Genomic DNA, 18,379 nt, shown 5'->3' with positions numbered 1-18,379 from the left:
TTTACAAGAAAAATAATTTGATCAGTTGTAGATCAGTATGTGGAAACATTAACTGAATAATGACCTTTAATATTATTAGGCAGACCTAGACAAGCCTACCGTATTTTAACGAGGGCTAGCGAATGATTGAAGGGAGATAATCCAATAGAATCTCTTGCAGTTGACTCGTACCTTTCCTCTGCAAATGGTTGCAACAACGACAGTTTTCTTGTAAATTTTCAATCTTGCAAATTTTTGGAGGTTTGATATCTATTAAGGTAACACGACAAAAGGTGATAAGAAGTTTGACTTCAACGTAATTCAGAAATGTAATTTTGTGTTGTGGAAAACTGTGTGCATATCAATAAGGATGGACAACACCACAGAAATGAGAACGACATAAGATTAGCAGGAGTGTAATCGGATCAAAATGCAAGTACTGGTACCGGAAGGCTACTGGGCCCCGTTTCACAAAACGCACGTAGCGCTACGTTAACAAAACTACCATGGCAACGTAATACCTACAGTATTGATCGCTATGTAAGTTAGGTGCGCTTTGTGACTACAGGAACTTTCATGCAGGCGATCTTTAAAAGGGAGGAATTATCTAGGGAAAGGACTGTCTCAAACGGTTTAACACTGTCCAGTAATACTATTAGAGGTGCATTATTCATGTACAGTTCACCAAGTCAAACGTTCTACTGCAATTTATCGGCCATAGGCAGGCACTATAACATATTCATGTAGTACGTGTATACAGGCAACTTTCATATTCCAATATCACCTTTGATATTCCGGTATATATCTATGTCCTCAGGTATCGATTGTAAATTTCCTACTCTGTCTATAGGCATTCTGTAAGGCTGAATTTCCTAGATGTATTTTATGGATATTCCATTTTAAGATTATTGGATTGAGTTGTTCAAAATCAGCCATGCATTATTTGTCCGCCAAATAATAGATGAGATACAGGCATCAACATTTCAAATTGTCAAATTGTCCATGCACAATCATGCCAAAGCCGTATAGGGAATAAAAAGATACAGCAGTTAAAGTTTTAAACCATAAATAGTATAAGTTTCTAGATGTTCCCTTCTGTTATATTCTGGCCCAAGTAATGTTATGGTCTTTACTCTGGTTAGAAATTCAGACTATAATACTTTGCTTAATAGCTCTAGATGTAATTAAACCTGAACAATTGGATCAGTGTAAAGACAGTCATCAACATAAATTGATACATGGTACATGATCCTGATTGTGCATTGGATATTAAGCCTGTAAATGAAGATATGCAAGATGACTGTCCACTTGCTTTTTTCACCAAAGGTGATGATGGATGGAACTGAACTTGAATCATCCTTTAATATTTGGATGCACCCATACACAGGTCCTGATAATTGTCAAAATTTCTTTAGATGGAAAAATTTTCTCAGAAATTCAGTAAGTTGTCTCAGGGAAGCAGCACTAAATAAAAGAATTTACGACGTTAAGCAATCCCTCACTCACTCAATGTCACAACTGAACAGACCAAGCATGGTGATGATTTATTTAAGCATGTAATGAAACTGTAATAGAGATGGTCAACAAGTAGTTTTTTTCTCCCACCATAATTCTGGCCACTGTTTTATAGTTAAATATTCCAATCAATGAAATAAATAAACAAATAAATTATTTGTCATTTTTCATCAAGAGCTGTGACCTTTGTCTATTAAAACATTCAGAACTACTGCTTAATATTAAAAAAAAAAAAAACCTTTATTCACGTTAGGATCAAATTTATATGAGGAAATTTGTTTTAACTGTCAAATACCTGTATACCTTACATGTTCCTTGTCCAGTTGTTTTGCGTGACTACACCTATCTATATACAATAATTATATCGTATGTGAGAAGGTCTTGCAGCAACCTGCAGATGGTCGTGGGTTTCCCCCAGGCTATGCTCGGTTTCCCCTCACCATAATGCTGGTCTTCGTGTAAGTGAAATATTCTTGAGTACAGCGTAAAACACCAGTTAAGTAGATAAATAAATAAATATAATTATATCTATTTATTTTCAGAACATCGTTCACTGGCTTCAGACCATGGATTGAGAACACTTCTGAGGTTGAATAACCTCCTTTTTTGTGGATCAATTTTGTCACAATTTCATCAGCATTATTCTGGGACCAAAATCTACTTCCATGTCTTTCTTGGTATGTTTTATATGTGACTTTTTGCTCTGCTTGGGTGACCATGTAACCATTTTAAAAATTACAGCTGGCCTTGGTAGCAGTTGCTTTTTTTATAATGATTTGCATTAAAGTTCTTTCGTGTTTGGGGAGATTCAGGTATATGCTGTCTTTGTACTGTCCCTAATCCAGCAGCCATGTCCTTGTGATATCCCCAGAACTGTTGGGCCCCTTTTTTTAAAAATGAAACTTTAAAGACAAGGCCTCAAGAAAAGGATAGATCATGTCAGTGCCTCTGCTTGTACATGTATGTCCGTTTGTCTGTCTTTTTGCAAATTAAAGCATGCTAAAATTGTCTTTCCTGCAATATCTCCAGAACTGCTGGACTGAATCTCATAAACTTTGGTTTGAAGCTTACATGTAGTTACTTTGGAAACACCCCTGGTGCTAATCACCCATTATTTATACATGTGTCTGTAGGTGTGATTGTCCAAGGTTTTAAGCATATATTTTCCTTCTTCGTCCATTATGATTCTTGATTATATGACCTGTTCAGTATCATATGATATTCAATGTTAGGATGAAGTGGGAGAGGACGGGCATGTTTTTTGTCTCAAAACCAACCTTCTGGTTTTAGAATGGTGGGAGCGTTTTAAAGTGTGAAATATGACCAAATTGTTAATGGTATTCACATGTTATCTTGTTAAAGGTTCTGGGACTCATTTCTGGGAAGCCCTTGACATTTTTTATGAATTGTGTCTTACATTTAATTTCTTTTATTGAGAGCTTTGTGCTTTTATGCATGACTTCATTTAAGACTTGATTTGTTTGTTAAATTAGCACTGTGCTTGCACCCGGGCTCACGTGGAAGACTCTCCTAAATCAGCAACTCCTTACCCCAGAGATATTCCATATCCACCCCTAGTAACTAAGCGAGTAAGTACAGAATCGATAGTGGGCACAGCAGTGAGGTTAAACCATATCGTAACTAGTTAAAATGGTGGAAAATGATGAGCACATGGCATGTTACTTATTTTGTCTCACTGCATCACTGTGGCACTCTGGTGCAGGTATAGCTTCAGCTACCCTAATTCTTCAACTTTTTCAAGCCACCTTGCAACCAGTATTTTGAAGCATTCTGAGAGAACTATAAAAGACAAATAATTTGCACAATTTGATGAAGGTTGCATCATTAATGACTAATGGAAATCATTTTTAGTAATTGTAATTAATAATAATTGTCTTAATTATTGTGTGCATAAATTCCACTGAAAAAATGCTTCAGAGGTCAGAAAGGTTGATGATTTACTGTTTTTCTCTTTGTTTATGGATGTGCTTCTAATTTTCAGTTAATTCTATGCGTTGCATGTTTTATTTGTTTCATGTTCTTCAGCCATCATAAGTGTACATTGTGGTAAGACAGATGGAATAAAATGACGTAAAACAAACTGACTAATTTATGTCTCCTTTGACATACATGCACATTGTTTATGACAGAAATATGTAAAGTAAACTGATTTGTCTTGACGTAAAATTTAGTTGGTAACAACTGGTAGGGTCAACAGATAAGCATTTGATTTACACTTCAAATTATGACTTGAGTCATAGCTGGCCTTGTGTTATTGGCACCTAATACATAAATTTTATTATGGTATGAAATAAATATAATATTCTACTTAATATGGAATTGTTAGCTTTTGTTTCCTGCGTCTGTGAATTCTAGTGTATGTCTCCTTGTGACTATGCCTTCTAGTTGTATGTCTCCAATGACTGCAAAGTGTAGTTTGTCTTCTATGACGTGAAGTTATTGTTTATGTCTCCTGTGACTATAAATTGTAGTTTATGTCTCCTTTGACTATACATTGTATTTGTGAGTCTCCTATGACAAGAAGTTGTAGTTTCTGCCTCTGATAACTACATAGTGTAGTTTGTCCTCTATTAACATAAGTTGTTGTTTATGTCTCCTGTGGCTGTAAATTGTAGTTGTATGTCTCCTATCACTACAAATTGTATATTATGTGTCCCTGTAGCTATAAATTACACTTAATTTCTCCTGTTATTAAGAATTGATTGTAGTTTCTGTCTCCCTTGACTCTAAATTGTAGTTTATGTCTCCTTATAGCTACATGTATAAATTATGTTTAATTTTCCAAGTGACTATGAATTGTAGTTGATGTCTCCTGGGACTCTAAATGACAGTTTATGTCTCTTGGGACTCTAAATTGTAGTTTATGTCTCTTGGGACTCTAAATTGTAGTTTATGTCTCCTGGGACTCTAAATGACAGTTTATGTCTCTTGGGACTCTAAATTGTAGTTTATGTCTCTTGGGACTCTAAATTGTAGTTTATGTCTCCTGGGACTCTAAATGACAGTTTATGTCTCTTGGGACTCTAAATTGTAGTTTATGTCTCTTGGGACTCTAAATTGTAGTTTATGTCTCCTGGGACTCTAAATGACAGTTTATGTCTCTTGGGACTCTAAATTGTAGTTTATGCCTCTTGGGACTCTAAATTGTAGTTTATGTCTCTTGGGACTCTAAATTGTAGTTTATGTCTCCTGTGACATACATGTACATTGCCCTATGAGAAAAATTTGATAAGTTGGTTATGTAAGTAAATTGTATATGTAGTTTATAACTCATATTACGATTTTAGGGAGAGGGCACTATTGGAATAGGGAAGGTGCTTACTTATATCACTTATTTATGTCTCCTGTGACACTGAATTCTGGTCCGTGTAACTATATTCTCTTATTTCTCTTTTGTAACCTTTCTGCCTCATGTGACATAGTTTGTAGTATTACAGATATATGATATATCTGTTAACTAGAGGCCTCTGTGGCTCAAGCGATTAGCGTACCAGTGAGGTGCAATAACTCAGAAGCCTCTCATTAATGCGGTGGATGTGAGTTTGAGTCCAGCTCATGCTGGCTTCCTCTCTGGTCATACATGGGATGGTCTTCTAGAAACCTGCAGGCTGTCATGCAACTACCCCTGGGTCTGCCCGGTTTCCTCCCAACATAATGTTGGCTGTTGTCAGATGAGTGAAATATTCTTGAGTATGACAAACACCAATGAAAGTCTGCTAGGTAAATAATTTACAGGTTTTGTCTTCTGTGACATGGGACCTACATTAGGATTCATGCAGCTGTGGAAAACAGAATTTAAAATTTAAATTTTAAAGCATTGAAAGTCATGAAATTTGTGTGCAGGTCATTGAATTTCTTTGAAATTACTGGAAATTGATTACATTGACAAAAAACTTGCCTTAGGGTTCAAATTCTTGACATTTAATCAGAGCAAGATTTCACATTGTTGGAGCTATTTTTTTTTGCAAGCGATAGCACTGCAAAGTAATTAGAAATGGCTAGTAAAGTGATCAAAGTGGAAATCACGACATAGTGCTGAGGGTGAGTGAGCCGATAATGAATATCCTAGAAAAGTCATGGAATTCTGTCTGAAAGGTCCTGAAAAATCATGGAATTCTGTCTGAAAAGGTGCTGAAAAAGTCATAGAATTAATTCAGCATTGTGCTGTATGAACCCTGTACTTGTACATAATATAGAGGTATAAGAGGGATTTTTTATTAGTTCGTTTTCTTGCTTCTAAATGACTGTATTTTTGTTGTACATGTAGATTCTGTCCCAGGAGAAAAGTCAGCCAGACATTCAGCAAAAGTAACTAATCCATCTTGCATCATTTGTCATTACACATTCCAAAGCTCTGATACAGCAAAAGAAAGCAGTAAATGTAAACCAAAAATTTGACTCTTTTCTCCACTAAATTTCGTCTCTCCAGAACATGTTGAACGCACAGTTATGCATCCAGGAGGTGTCTTGATGTGACTGTATGCTGGCTATATATCACAGAAGGCCTTTGTTCATGTAGCTCTGTGTTGACAGGTAGATGAACGTTACATGCCAGCAGAGATGACGGGAGCAGGAACCTGTGAAGGGATGATTAACTTTGAAACAGACCCAACTTACTATGAATTGTACACTGTGATAGGTATTACTTGTGATCATTTCTTTATTTGCTAATTTAATCAGTGCTCTATGCTTTTCTCAGGAATGTTTTGGAATAATGGCAAGACTGATGTGCTTGAGGAAAGTGGTCAGGTACTTGACAAATGCCCTGTTGTAATGTGTAGTCAGGCCTGGGAGAGATGAATTAGAACATGTGCCCCGTAGTAATGATCACTCACTTACTCCATTGGGTACATTGGTGCCCTTGATCCCTGGGGTATTCAGGGATTCTTAATGGACACACAACTGCTTATTTAACTTCTACAACCATAATTTACGTATACTTCAGGAATTTTCATAAATCATATATTACGGTAAATGATCTAAAGTTTTACACGAGATTTACTATCATTCATTTTCACTCGATCTGAGTTGACGGCAAGATGAAAGAGAGGGTGATTACCCTGAGAGCGGAAGTTTAGGCATGCAATGAGCTCACTTCCAACTTTTCTGGTTTGATGGTAGTTTAAGTCCACTCCCTAAAAATGAATGGTGTTACTCTAAGACCCCAGTCATAAACCTGACAGCTGTCATGTCCTCAAAAACAGCATTAAGCGTAGTTCCAAGTAAAATTTACTCAGATTAATATCAATACTCACATGTATTTAAAAGAAATTTGTGTTTTGCATCATGTAAATTTGACTTCTGTTCAAAGTAAAACATTCATTTATTAATATTTTTACTCTAAACCCGATGAGATTGTGCAACTGTTTTCAGACCAGTCTCCAGGCTTTACCCAAGGTTACCTGATATTGTGTTTGTGCTGCAGGTAAAGCCTGTGGGGAGGCATCCACCATCACCCTGGGCCGCCACATTCCCTCGGGCACCCACGTGGCCATCAGACGCACAGATCTGGAGAAATGTCCTATTGACTTCAACACACTACAGGTACTCCCCTGAGCTGTATGCTGAGTGAAAATTGAATAGCATTCTCGGGATAACTTTTCTTTTGAGTAACTGAGTTTTTATTGCCACTTCTGCAGTATCATTGAAAACAGTTGGTGTTCTTTTTGGGTATAGATAGTCATTCGTGTCCTCTTTTTTTAATTTATGCTACCTTGTGATTGTCTTGCAAGGTGAAATGTCAGGATTTCCTTGACTGATAAAAGTGATATTTCAGTCAGAAATATCCCTTATGTTATTACACACTGTTACACTGTTATCACTATCTCACACAGGGATATTTGGTCTGTGACTCAGACTGATGACTCTATCTCTTCTGCTGCAGAGTGAAGCAGTTCTAAGTCACCAGCTACAACATGAGAAGGTTCTACCATTGCTCTGTTCTTTTGTCTTCAACCATGAGATGTGGAGCGTGACACCGATGATGGCATTTGGTGAGTTCATGTACAAAGTTGATTGAAAATTTGTCCCACGTTGCTTGGTGCCTGTACCAGGCCTGTCATGTACGTATTTCTTATAAGATGCTCTACCTCTCTGTTGACCCTGTAGCTTTTGTGCACCATACAGAAATTTGCCTCTTCACTTTCTTTACTTATGACCCAGCAGCCTCTCACCAAATTGGTCGCTGTGCGTTCAAGTCCAGCTCACGTTGGCTTCCTCTCCGGCCGTACGTGGGAAGGTCTGCCAGCAACCTGCAAATGGCTGTGGGTTTCCATCGGGCTCTGCCCAATTACCTTCCCCTATAATGCTGGCTGCTGTGATATAAGTGAAATATTCTTGAATATGGTGTAAAACCCTAATTAGGTGAATAAATTTATTTATTCAGGGAAGAATAGTATGTCCAACTACATGTATGTACAGATATGACTTACTTAAGCACACATAGTTTATGTAGTATTCTCTCATAAGTAAATAAATATGGCCTATTGACTGTTTTTTGTACAGGTCACCTATGTGGTATGTAACACTGATTTGTTCCCATTGTGGTATATTTCAGGTTCATGCTTTGATCTCCTACATGCACATTTCTGTGGAGGCTTACCTGAGCAAGCTATTGCTTATGTGATAAGGGATATTCTTCAAGCGTTAGAGTACTTGCACTCCAGGGCCATCATACACAGGTATGTTCACATGTAAACTGACTGCACTCCCAGGCCATCATACACAGGTATGTAAACAGACTGCATTCCCAGGCCATCATACACACTTATGTAAACAGACCACTACAGGACCATCATGCACAGGTATGTAAACAGACTGCACTCCAGGGTCATCATACCCAGGCATATATACAGACTGCACCCCAGGGTTATCATACACAGGTATGTAAACAGACTGCCCTCGAGGACCACCATACACAGGTATGTAAACGGACTGCACTCCAGGGTCATCATACACAGGCATATAAACAGACTGCACCCCAGGGTTATCATACACAGGTATGTGAACAGACTGCCCTCAAGGACCACCATACACAAGTATGTAAACAGATTGCACTCGAGGGCCGTCATACACAGGTATGTACTCCACTGCCATTATACACAGGTATGTATAGGGCGATGTTTATCCAGATTGCACTTCTGAGCCAGTGTCCATGAATTTATATCCAATTTTATGTCCTAAAACTTTGTGAAAATCCTTATACTTTTTTCTATATAAAATATATAGATAAAATTTTTTGATTTTATTTTCTTTTATTTACCTATTTGAGAGGACGTATATTTGAAAAGTTTGACCCCTGAATGGGTGTGTTCAATATTGTTCTACATTGTGGTTATTTCAGGTCGGTGCGAGCTAGCCATGTGTTGATCTCGGCCAACGGGAGAGTTTGTCTGGGTGGATTGCGGACTGCTTACTGCATGATTAGAGAAGGCCAACGCTTTCGCTGTGCTTACGACTACCCATCAAACTGCACCCGCTCCCTCCAGTGGTTTGCTCCTGAAATCCTTGAACAAGTAAGACAAACTTTGACAAGGAACTCACAAGTTTATCAAGGCATATTAAATTATCATTAGGAGTGAGAAATAAAGTACGGGATAATAAAAGGAAAATGCTCAAATTTGAGGTCATGGTCAATCAGAATAATCAATCATGGTTTATTGATTTTTGAAGATAACTCTTTTTAAATGTATCAACAACAAAATATTTTTTCTGCGTACTTCATGGTCGGTTGTGTTGAATTTTAAGTAGGATTTCAAAGACAAACATCTCAACTGTGCTTGTTAGCACCATAACCCATATTATTATTAGGATGACTTACTTAATTACATGATCTTTCTTTTTTCTCCAGAACTTGTCAGGATACGATACAAAATCTGACATTTACAGCATTGGGATTTTGTCGTGTGAATTAGCCAATGGCTGTGCTCCTTACTCTGACATGACAGCCACTCAGGTATGTGATCTCAGCATTACAGTACTGTTCTGTAGACATTGGGAATATTAGGGAGTATGTGAAATGCTGGATATGGTAGTGGTGTCTTCAGAATGTCCTTTTTTTTCAAATCAAAGCTGTAAACTCACTGCTTTGGAGATTTCAAGGCAAGGAGTTGGTTTGATGTTAAACATCTATTTTCAGTTTACTGCTAGAAAGGGCAAGAGTTATTTTGAACACTGATAATATCAGCTCACTGGTATACAGTGAAGTAGGGGATAGCTGCTTTCAGCTAACTGACACAGTAGACAAGACACCTAGCTCACTTTGTATGTTCAGCGCACTGATACAGTAGATATTTATTTATTCATTTATTTATTTGATTGGTGTTCGACGCTGTACTCAAAAATATTTCACCTATGCGAAGGCAACCAGCATTTTGGTGGGAGGAAACTGGGCAGAACCCAGGGGAAACCCACGACCATCCGCAGGTTGCTTGCAGACAAAACAGTAGATACAATAGACAGGACAACTAGCTCACTTTGTATGTTCACTGATACAGTAGGTAGGACAACTAACTCACTTGGTATGACACAGCTAACTGACACAGTAGATAGGGCAACCAGCTCATCTTGTACGTTCAGCTCACTGACACAGTAGAAAGGACAACTAGCTCACCTTGAATGTTCATCTAACAGATACAGTATGCACCTTGCTCACTTTGTATGTTCATCTAACTCATACAATAAGTAGGACAGCTTCCTAACCTTGTATGTTCAGCTCACTGATACAGAAGACAGGACAACTAGCCCATTTTGTATGTTCAGCTGATACAATACATAGTACAACTAGTTCACTTTTTACGTGCAGCTGTCACAGTAGATAGGACATTTAGCTGACTTTTTATGTTCCGCTAACTGATACATTAGATAGGACAACTAGTTCACTTTGTAAGCTCAGCTGAGACAATAAATAGAAGAACTTGCAGAATAGAAGGCATGCAGGTCCAGCTCAGTAGATAGGACAATTAGCTCAATATGTTCAGCTAACTGACTCAGTAGATAGGACAACTAGCTGACTTACATGTATGTTCAGCTAGCTGAAAGAGAAGATAGGACAGCTGACTCACTTATCTTCAGCTAACTGACATAGCAGATAGTGCAACTAGCTCATTTATCTTCAGCTAACAGTAGACAGAAAAATTAGCTTACTTTTTTTGCGTGTTTAGCTGACGTATAAGGATTTATGTTCATCCCTACTGCTGTTTTCAGATGTTGCTGGAGAAGGTAAAGGGTATAAAGCCAGTCCTGTGTGATTCCAGCACCTTGCCCGCCGACCTTCTCTCAGAGGTCACACAGCCAGCAGGTCAGGGCCACTAACTCTCTTCACACCGGCAGTGGGTGTAATAGTTTTATGTTCACTGTTCTAGTCTTGGTATATATAGATATTGAGCTTACTGTTCACTGTAGTACATTGTATCTCATGAACGACACTTTCAAGTTAATTCTCATGCCCATGTTTTCCATGCCGAGCTTATTGTGGCAATTTTGTCATATAAATGTACAGTTGCCACTATATGGTTGAAACACTACCAGTTATTCATCCATACCAGTATATGGAAAAATTGTTAATGACCAGGTACAAAACCACTTATTTAGTCTAGACAACCAGGTTAACTCTAACCTCGATTAGGTCTGTCCTTCTTATGGGTCTGTTGGGGAGAAACGCCAGAGACCTATTATAGAGGCATGATAAAATGTGAAGAAATTGCAGGAAATAGTTTCGCCCTAGTACGAAGTGTCAGCTTAACGAAATAGACCTTGTGTTATGGTCAAATATTAGCTTCCTTTCGTGATAATTTCTTTATTGTCTTGTTGGGAGTTATATGTTATGATTAAGCATTGAGTATAAACTTTAATTATGTTTGGAGTCATGCATTCATTCATTATTCATTTAGTTCTGTGTCATGAAAGTTTATCAAATGCGCTTGTGCTGTTTTGAGGATCATGATGGTAAATGTCACATGCCAGTCAGTACCTAGCATATGTAGTGAGAAGACTTACACCATGTAAGGTAGCCTACGTTCATGTATTTAACAGCTCCTAATAATATTAAGGCCCGCCTTCCGGCAATCGAGCGCTTTGTTAGTCACCAAAATGGTGAAATTGTAGAATGTTGAAGCTATTAGACAGCGGGTACGCCGTTTGACCTTGACCCCAGTGCTACAGATAAGGGGCATGCAGGCGTGAATGGGCTTAAAAAATTAGATGATGCATTTCTAAAATTAAAACAGAGCGCACTGAACACGCATGACGATTTGTGTGAACGCCTAAATTCCTGATCAAGGTATAGTGTACATGCGAGATTTAAAGCCAACAATCCTGTCAAAATCGAAAGTAGATCTTATATCAGAGTAATTTACATGTGCGAGGCTCTCCACAACATGTTATCAGAAACTGAGGCAAAGGCTCATGTACCACTATCCGCAGTCATGGAGAATGACTACTGTGATATTTGTACTTGTGACATTTTCTAGTGTTTGCTAGGGCTAAAAATATGGCCATTTGGGTTACTGTTTAGCAAGTTCTGCTATTGTAATCATCGTAATATCACCTCACACTTTTCAGCTGTATTGCTGGGGACCCAAAATAGTGAAGTGTTGATCATTTTCAGGAAATGTGTACCGCAGTAGGCTTACCCTCTCTTGGAAAAGTGGGCATACCACACTACATATACCTCGTAAAATTATCTGTAGCACTGCTTGACCTGTTGGGTTACTGCCCAATAGTTGATCTTTCTAATTGTGTGAATGTCAACAGACTAAGTACACAAAGGTTTTCGGCGTCCTTTGAAGAAGTTATCTGTTAAATTGTGGAATGAGCTGTTAATTATGTTAGCTATATGTGATGAACATTTGGATATAATCCTGAAAAGGTGGACATATTGTACATGTATTTTATGTGTTGTTGCCATATTTGTACTGTTGAGATACAACTACACAATGTAAGGACCAAAACATTTATTGTATTACGACATGTGTAGCCTTGATCTGTTGCCACATACATAAGTCAGTGGCAGATTCAGGGGTGGGGGGTGGGATGGTTGTGGCAAAGGGAGTGCTCGCAGTGGTACATACAATGAAGATTTTCATGCTCACACTAACCGAACAAATAGATATGGTAATGACTTGAGCAGCCATGTTGGTCATAAACCAGTGGTGTTTAGGTGAGCAGCCATGTCGGTCATAGACCATTGGTGTTAAGGTGAGCAGCCTTGTTGGTCATAAACCAATGGTGTTAAGGTGAGCAGCCATGTTGGTCATAACCAGTGGTGTTTAGGTGAGCAGCCATGTTGGTCATAAACCAGTGGTGTTTATGTGAGCAGCCATGTTGCTCATAACCATTGGTGTTAAGGTGAGCAGCCATGTTGCTCATAAACCAGTGGTGTTTAGGTGAGCAGCCATGTTGCTCATAAACCAGTGGTGTTTAGGTGAGCAGTCATGGTGGTCATACACCAGTTGTGTTTAGGTGAGCAGCCATGTTGGTCATAAACCATTGGTATTAAGGTGAGCAGCCATGTTGGTCACAAACCAGTAGTGTTTAGGTGAGCAGCCATGTTGGTCATAAACCAGTGGTGTTTAGTTGAGCAGGCATGTTGCTCACAACCATTGGTGTTAAGGTGAGCAGCCATGTTGGTCACAAACCAGTGGTGTTTAGGTGAGCAGCCATGTTGCTCATAAACCAGTTGTGTTTAGGTGAGCAGCCATGTTGCTCATAAACCATTGGTGTTAAGGTGAGCAACCATGTTGGTCATAAACCAGTAGTGTTTAGGTGAGCAGCCATGTTGGTCATAAACCAGTAGTGTTTATGTGAGCAGCCATGCTGCTCATATCCATTGGTGTTAAGGTGAGCAGACATGTTGGTCACAAACCAGTGGTGTTTAGGTGAGCAGCCATGGTGATAAACCAGTTGTGTTCAGGTGAGCAGCCATGTTGCTCATAACCATTGGTGTTAAGGTAAGCAGCCATGTTGGTCACAAACCAGTGGTGTTTAGGTGAGCAGCTATGTTGGTCATAAACCATGGCTGTTTTAGGTGAATAACCACATTATTAGGAAATCATTGCTGTTTTAGGTGAGCAGAGAGTTCAATCCGAGGAAGGGGAAAAAAGACATTCTGCTGCAAAATATGCTTCCCAGAGGACATTTTCTAGGCACTTTCATAATTTTGTTGACATTTGTTTGGAAAAAGATCCCCGAAGAAGGTGGGTGTTTTTATGACATTGTTTTTCTTACTAGTCCATGTACAAATCCGCCACTTATGATCAGAGGTACATGTATCAGGGTTATGCAGTCAACCTCAAAGACAAATTTTTTCTCTTCATACTCATGTGATATTTTCACATTCAAGTGGTTACCAGTATAGCAACAATTGCGTACTAGTAGTGAAGCCCTCTAAAGAAGTTTCAAATCTTTCAATCAGGATTTTGTACCACCTTGATTTTTATCCCTTTGTGAATCTTTTTGTTATTTTCTCTTTTAGGCCAAGTGCTACTATTCTTCTGGGGCATCCATTTCTTAAAAGTTTGAAAAAGAAGACCAGTGAGGTTTTGCCCGAGTTATTATATCCTGTGTCACCACTGACCAACCTTGGCGACTTGCCAAAATGTAAGTAGTGATGTTTCATCATGAGGACATAGTACTCCTGGACAGATTGAAAGCTAAGAAAATAATGTGCATGTATTTCAACTATTTATTATTCAAAATTTTGAATTGTAGATCTATGCTCCTGATGAGTGTTTTGTTTTACCTTAATTACTCTTGAATCACTTGACATAAAATCACAATTCAAATGTGTGTATGTATATATATATATATATATATATATATATATATATATATATATATATGGCAAGCAAGGTAATGCCTCCCTTTGTTGGCTTGTCAAAACTGGAAGTAGAAAAGGCAGAAAAACCGAAGGATAAATTTACCCCACTGCCTGTCTGAATGACCCTCTAGTTTCACATTCCAAGATTCCAATTCAGCTAACTTTTCATGTTAGAAATCTGCATTCTGACGCCTATAATACATTTTTATTTTATTTTAATTTGTGATTTTTCCCATTGTATCATTGGTGGAGGTCGAGAGTGCACTATCACTGTGATCACCATGCTAATATTTTCTTCAACTTTTTTGTGCTTCATTCAGTGGCTGCATTTAAGACATTCTTAAATTGGCCAATAAAAAAAAAATCCACTGAGCTGATATAAAAAATTAAGCCACCTAATCTAAACATGTTCTAAATTCTCTAAATTCTGTATGTACTGTATCACAGGCAAAAACAACATTTGACTTACACAATGTTTGTTTTATTACATATTGTTCTGACAGCCATAATGGCAATGATTTGTGTTTTCAGGCGATGTTACACTAGAAGCTACAACCTCACAGCTGGAAAACATCAGTATAGCAGAGCCTTGGATATTTTAGATGGCAGATGTTGAACACTGGTATTAAAAGCACCATGTTTTGTCATGATAAATGCAGTTTTGTCTGTCAATTTGTTCAGATACTCTGTGCTGGTAAAATAAGGATTCATATGAAGATTCGAGGAGATGCCTGGTGTTTGTCTGGTGTCACATCAAAGTGAATGGAGCTGTGGTGTTATCCTGCCCTGGCTGCTAAGATGAACAGATGACAGTGTCGTGAAGGCTGGTCACAGTAGAATACCTGGGACATTCATGTATACAGAACTGTACAAGAGGATGCCATTGCTGCATATTACACGATCCCAGTTCTCATAGATTCCAGTGTGGCTGGGCTGTTAGTTACATGTGATATATAACTAACATTACATGATTACCAGAGTAATTCATGTTGATATTACACGATTGCCACTGTTATTCATGTCAGCCTGGCTGGATATTACATGATTCAGCTGTTATTCATATCAGCCTAGCTGGACATAGATGATTTAGCTGTTAGTTACATCAGACAGCTGTTATTCATATTAGCCTGGAAGGACATTTCAGGGTTGCAACTGTTTGCAGTATTTGCAAAAGCACAATGCTTGCCTGGCTTGACCGGTGTTTTTCATATTAGCATGGCTTGACGTTTAAGGATTTCAGTTGCTATTTACAATAGCATTTTAGCTTTTACGCGTAAGAACATGGCTGAACAATGCAAGATTCCAGTTGTTCTTCATATTGGCCTTGGTGAACAATATAGGATTTTAGCTGTTGTTCACATGGGCCTGGCTGAACAATACAGGATTCCAGCTGTTCTTCACATTGGCCTAGCTGAACAATACATGATTTCAGCTGTTGTTCATAACTGCCTGGCTGAAATTAACATTACAGGATTCCAGCTGTTACTTATATCTGCCCGGATAGACATGGTATGATTATAATCTGGTGACTTATGGGTTTCCCCGGGCTGTGTCTGGTTTCCTCTCATTATAATGCTAGATGCTGTGTAAGTGAAATATTCTTGAGTATTCTTCAATAAATAAATAAATCCAGCTGTTGTCTGTGTAAGCCTGGCTGAACAATTTAATTTTCCATCTGTTGCTGAAATCCTAAATTCTGAAATGTTATGTCATATCAGCCTAGATAAACATATTAGGATTATAATCCAGTGGCCCCAAACAAGCAATAAGTCAGGACCATTGTCAGGAGCCTGGATTCCACACAGTTTCTCCATCCATGAAACCTGTGGTGTTATGGAAGTGAAAAAATCATGAGTACAATAAACACTTGTCAGATAAATAAGTAAATAAATGTATTGATGTTATTGTGGTTAAGACGCTTTAATAGTGAGGATAACATGATGTGACCGAAGTGACCGTATGTGACCATATCCCTGTTTGACTTGGATGCTTTAATAGTGAGGAAAGCACGATGTGACCAAAGTGACCATCTGTGACCACATCCCTGTTTGAGTTGGATGCAACCATAAATTATCAGATACAACTCTTGACTTGAAGTAAAGTGTATGAACTTTTTGTCTCCTAAGTAGGAGATAAATATAAGTAGTATGTGCCCACCTCCAGAAAGAATATTTCTCGCCTGTGGGACTGGTTTTGAAATTTTTTGATTTCTACATGCGAGACATTCTTGTTAACTCACCATATTAGAACACAAAAACAAGTGTTTTGTTTATAGGTCGAATAACACTTTACAACTCAAATGGTTGTGGTTTTGTCAGGCCTTGTTAGTATTAAAATAGTATTAATTCCTCAAAGCATAGTTTGTGTATGGCAGGACCAGATGACTGAATAGTCAGTGTAGCTTCACAATAAACAATGGCTTTTAAAGCTTTTGGAAGCCTAATATGTCTTTTATCTGTTTTAAATAGTCGTGTGGCTGTGGAAATTGCTTTTGTATGGTGTCATTGCCATTGTATTATGGGTGGATTAATTGTCATGTCTGGTGTCCGTGCACAGTGGGGGTGTTTTCTTTGCTTTCTGTGCATCGCAGGGGTGTTTTGTTTGCTGTCTGTGCACAGTGGAGGTGTTCTGCTTCTGTCTGTACACAGTGGGGGTGCTCTGTTTGCTGTCTGTGCACAGCAGGGTTGTTTTGTTTGCTGTCTGTGCACAGTGGGGCTGTTCTGTTTGCTGCCTGTGCACAGCAGGGGTGTTTTGTTTGCTGTCTGTGCACCGCAGGGGTGTTTTGTTTGCTATCTGTGCACAGTGGGGTTGTTTTGTTTGCTTTCTGTGCATCGCAGGGGTGTTTTGTTTGCTGTCTGTGCACAGTGGAGGTGTTCTGTTTGCTGACTGTACACAGCGGGGGTGTTTTGTTTGCTGCCTGTGCACAGTGGAGGTGTTCTGTTTGCTGACCGTGCACAGCAGGGGTGTTTTGTTTGCTGTCTGTGCACAGTGGAGGTGTTCTGTTTGCTGACTGTGCACAGCGGGGGTGTTTTGTTTGCTGTCTGTGCACAGTGGAGGTGTTCTGTTTACTGTTTGTGCACAGTGGAGGTGTTTATTTGCTGCCTGTGCACAGTGGGGTGTTTTGTTTGCTGTCTGTGCACAGTGGAGGTGATCTGTTTACTGTTTGTGCACAGTGGTGTTTATTTGCTGCCTGTGCACAGTGGGGTGTTCTGTTTGCTGTCTGCACAGTGGGGTTGTTTTGTTTGCTTTCTGTGCACAGTGGGGGTGTTTTGTTTGCTGTCTGTGCACATTGGGGGTGTTTTGTTTGCTGACTGTGCACAGTGGAGGTGTTTTGTTTGCTGTCTGTGCACAGTGGAGGTGATCTGTTTACTGTTTGTGCACAGTGGAGGTGTTTATTTGCTGCCTGTGCACAGTGGGGTGTTCTGTTTGCTGTCTGCACAGTGGGGTTGTTTTGTTTGCTTTCTGTGCACATTGGGGGTGTTCTGTTTGCTGTCTGTGCACAGTGGAGGTGTTTTGTTTGCTGTCTGTGCACAGCGGGGGTGTTTTTTTTTGTGTGAGTAATTCATGTCGATATTACATGATTTCCGCTGTTATTCATATCAGCCTAGCTGGACATTACATGATTCAGCTGTTAGGACATTTCAGGGTTGCATCTGTTTGCGATATTTGCAAAAGCACAATGCTTGCCTGGCTTGACCGGTGTTTTCATATTAGAATGGCTTGACATTTTAGGATTTCAGTTGTTATTCAGTGGGTGGTTGTCATGTCAGGTGTCAGTGTACGGTGGGTGAGTTGTTATGTCAGGTGTCAGTGTACTGTGAGTAGGGTGTTGTGTCTGGTGTCTGTGTACGGTAGTTGGATTGTCATGTGTGGTGTCAGTGTATAGTGAATGGGTATCATGTTTGGTGTTGGTATAATGTGGGTGGGTTGCCATGTCTGGTGTCTGTGTACTGTAGGTGCATTCTGGTGTCTGATGTAAGTAAAATGTCGACGGGATGTCATAACTGGTGAGCCAGCATTATAAATAAGCTGGAAATTGAAGACAAA

The 18,379-nt window shown here is 39.0% G+C and overlaps 1 protein-coding gene across 2 annotated transcripts; it reads left to right on the top strand.

Moving 5' to 3' along the window:
* Window positions 1–164: 164 nt before the first annotated feature.
* LOC135461575 (STE20-related kinase adapter protein alpha-like) lies at window positions 165–15,961 on the top strand. Of its 2 annotated transcripts, none has more exons than XM_064738736.1 (13): window positions 165–257; window positions 2,037–2,171; window positions 2,988–3,083; window positions 6,049–6,154; window positions 6,941–7,059; window positions 7,400–7,508; window positions 8,072–8,195; window positions 8,858–9,029; window positions 9,365–9,469; window positions 10,720–10,813; window positions 13,580–13,709; window positions 13,988–14,112; window positions 14,864–15,961. In XM_064738736.1, exons 2-13 carry the CDS (start codon window positions 2,160–2,162, stop codon window positions 14,932–14,934), a joined length of 1,263 nt encoding a protein of 420 aa, XP_064594806.1. In that variant the 5' UTR covers window positions 165–257; window positions 2,037–2,159; the 3' UTR covers window positions 14,935–15,961. The 2 variants fall into 2 exon arrangements, with proteins under 2 accessions (XP_064594806.1, XP_064594805.1); XM_064738735.1 differs by having other exon boundaries at window positions 201–519.
* Window positions 15,962–18,379: the final 2,418 nt, after the last annotated feature.

The sequence above is a fragment of the Liolophura sinensis genome, chromosome 1 (genome assembly GCF_032854445.1).
Source record: "Liolophura sinensis isolate JHLJ2023 chromosome 1, CUHK_Ljap_v2, whole genome shotgun sequence".
NCBI classification, from domain to species: Eukaryota; Metazoa; Mollusca; class Polyplacophora; order Chitonida; family Chitonidae; genus Liolophura; species Liolophura sinensis.
This window is presented reverse-complemented; position numbering and strand designations above follow the sequence as displayed.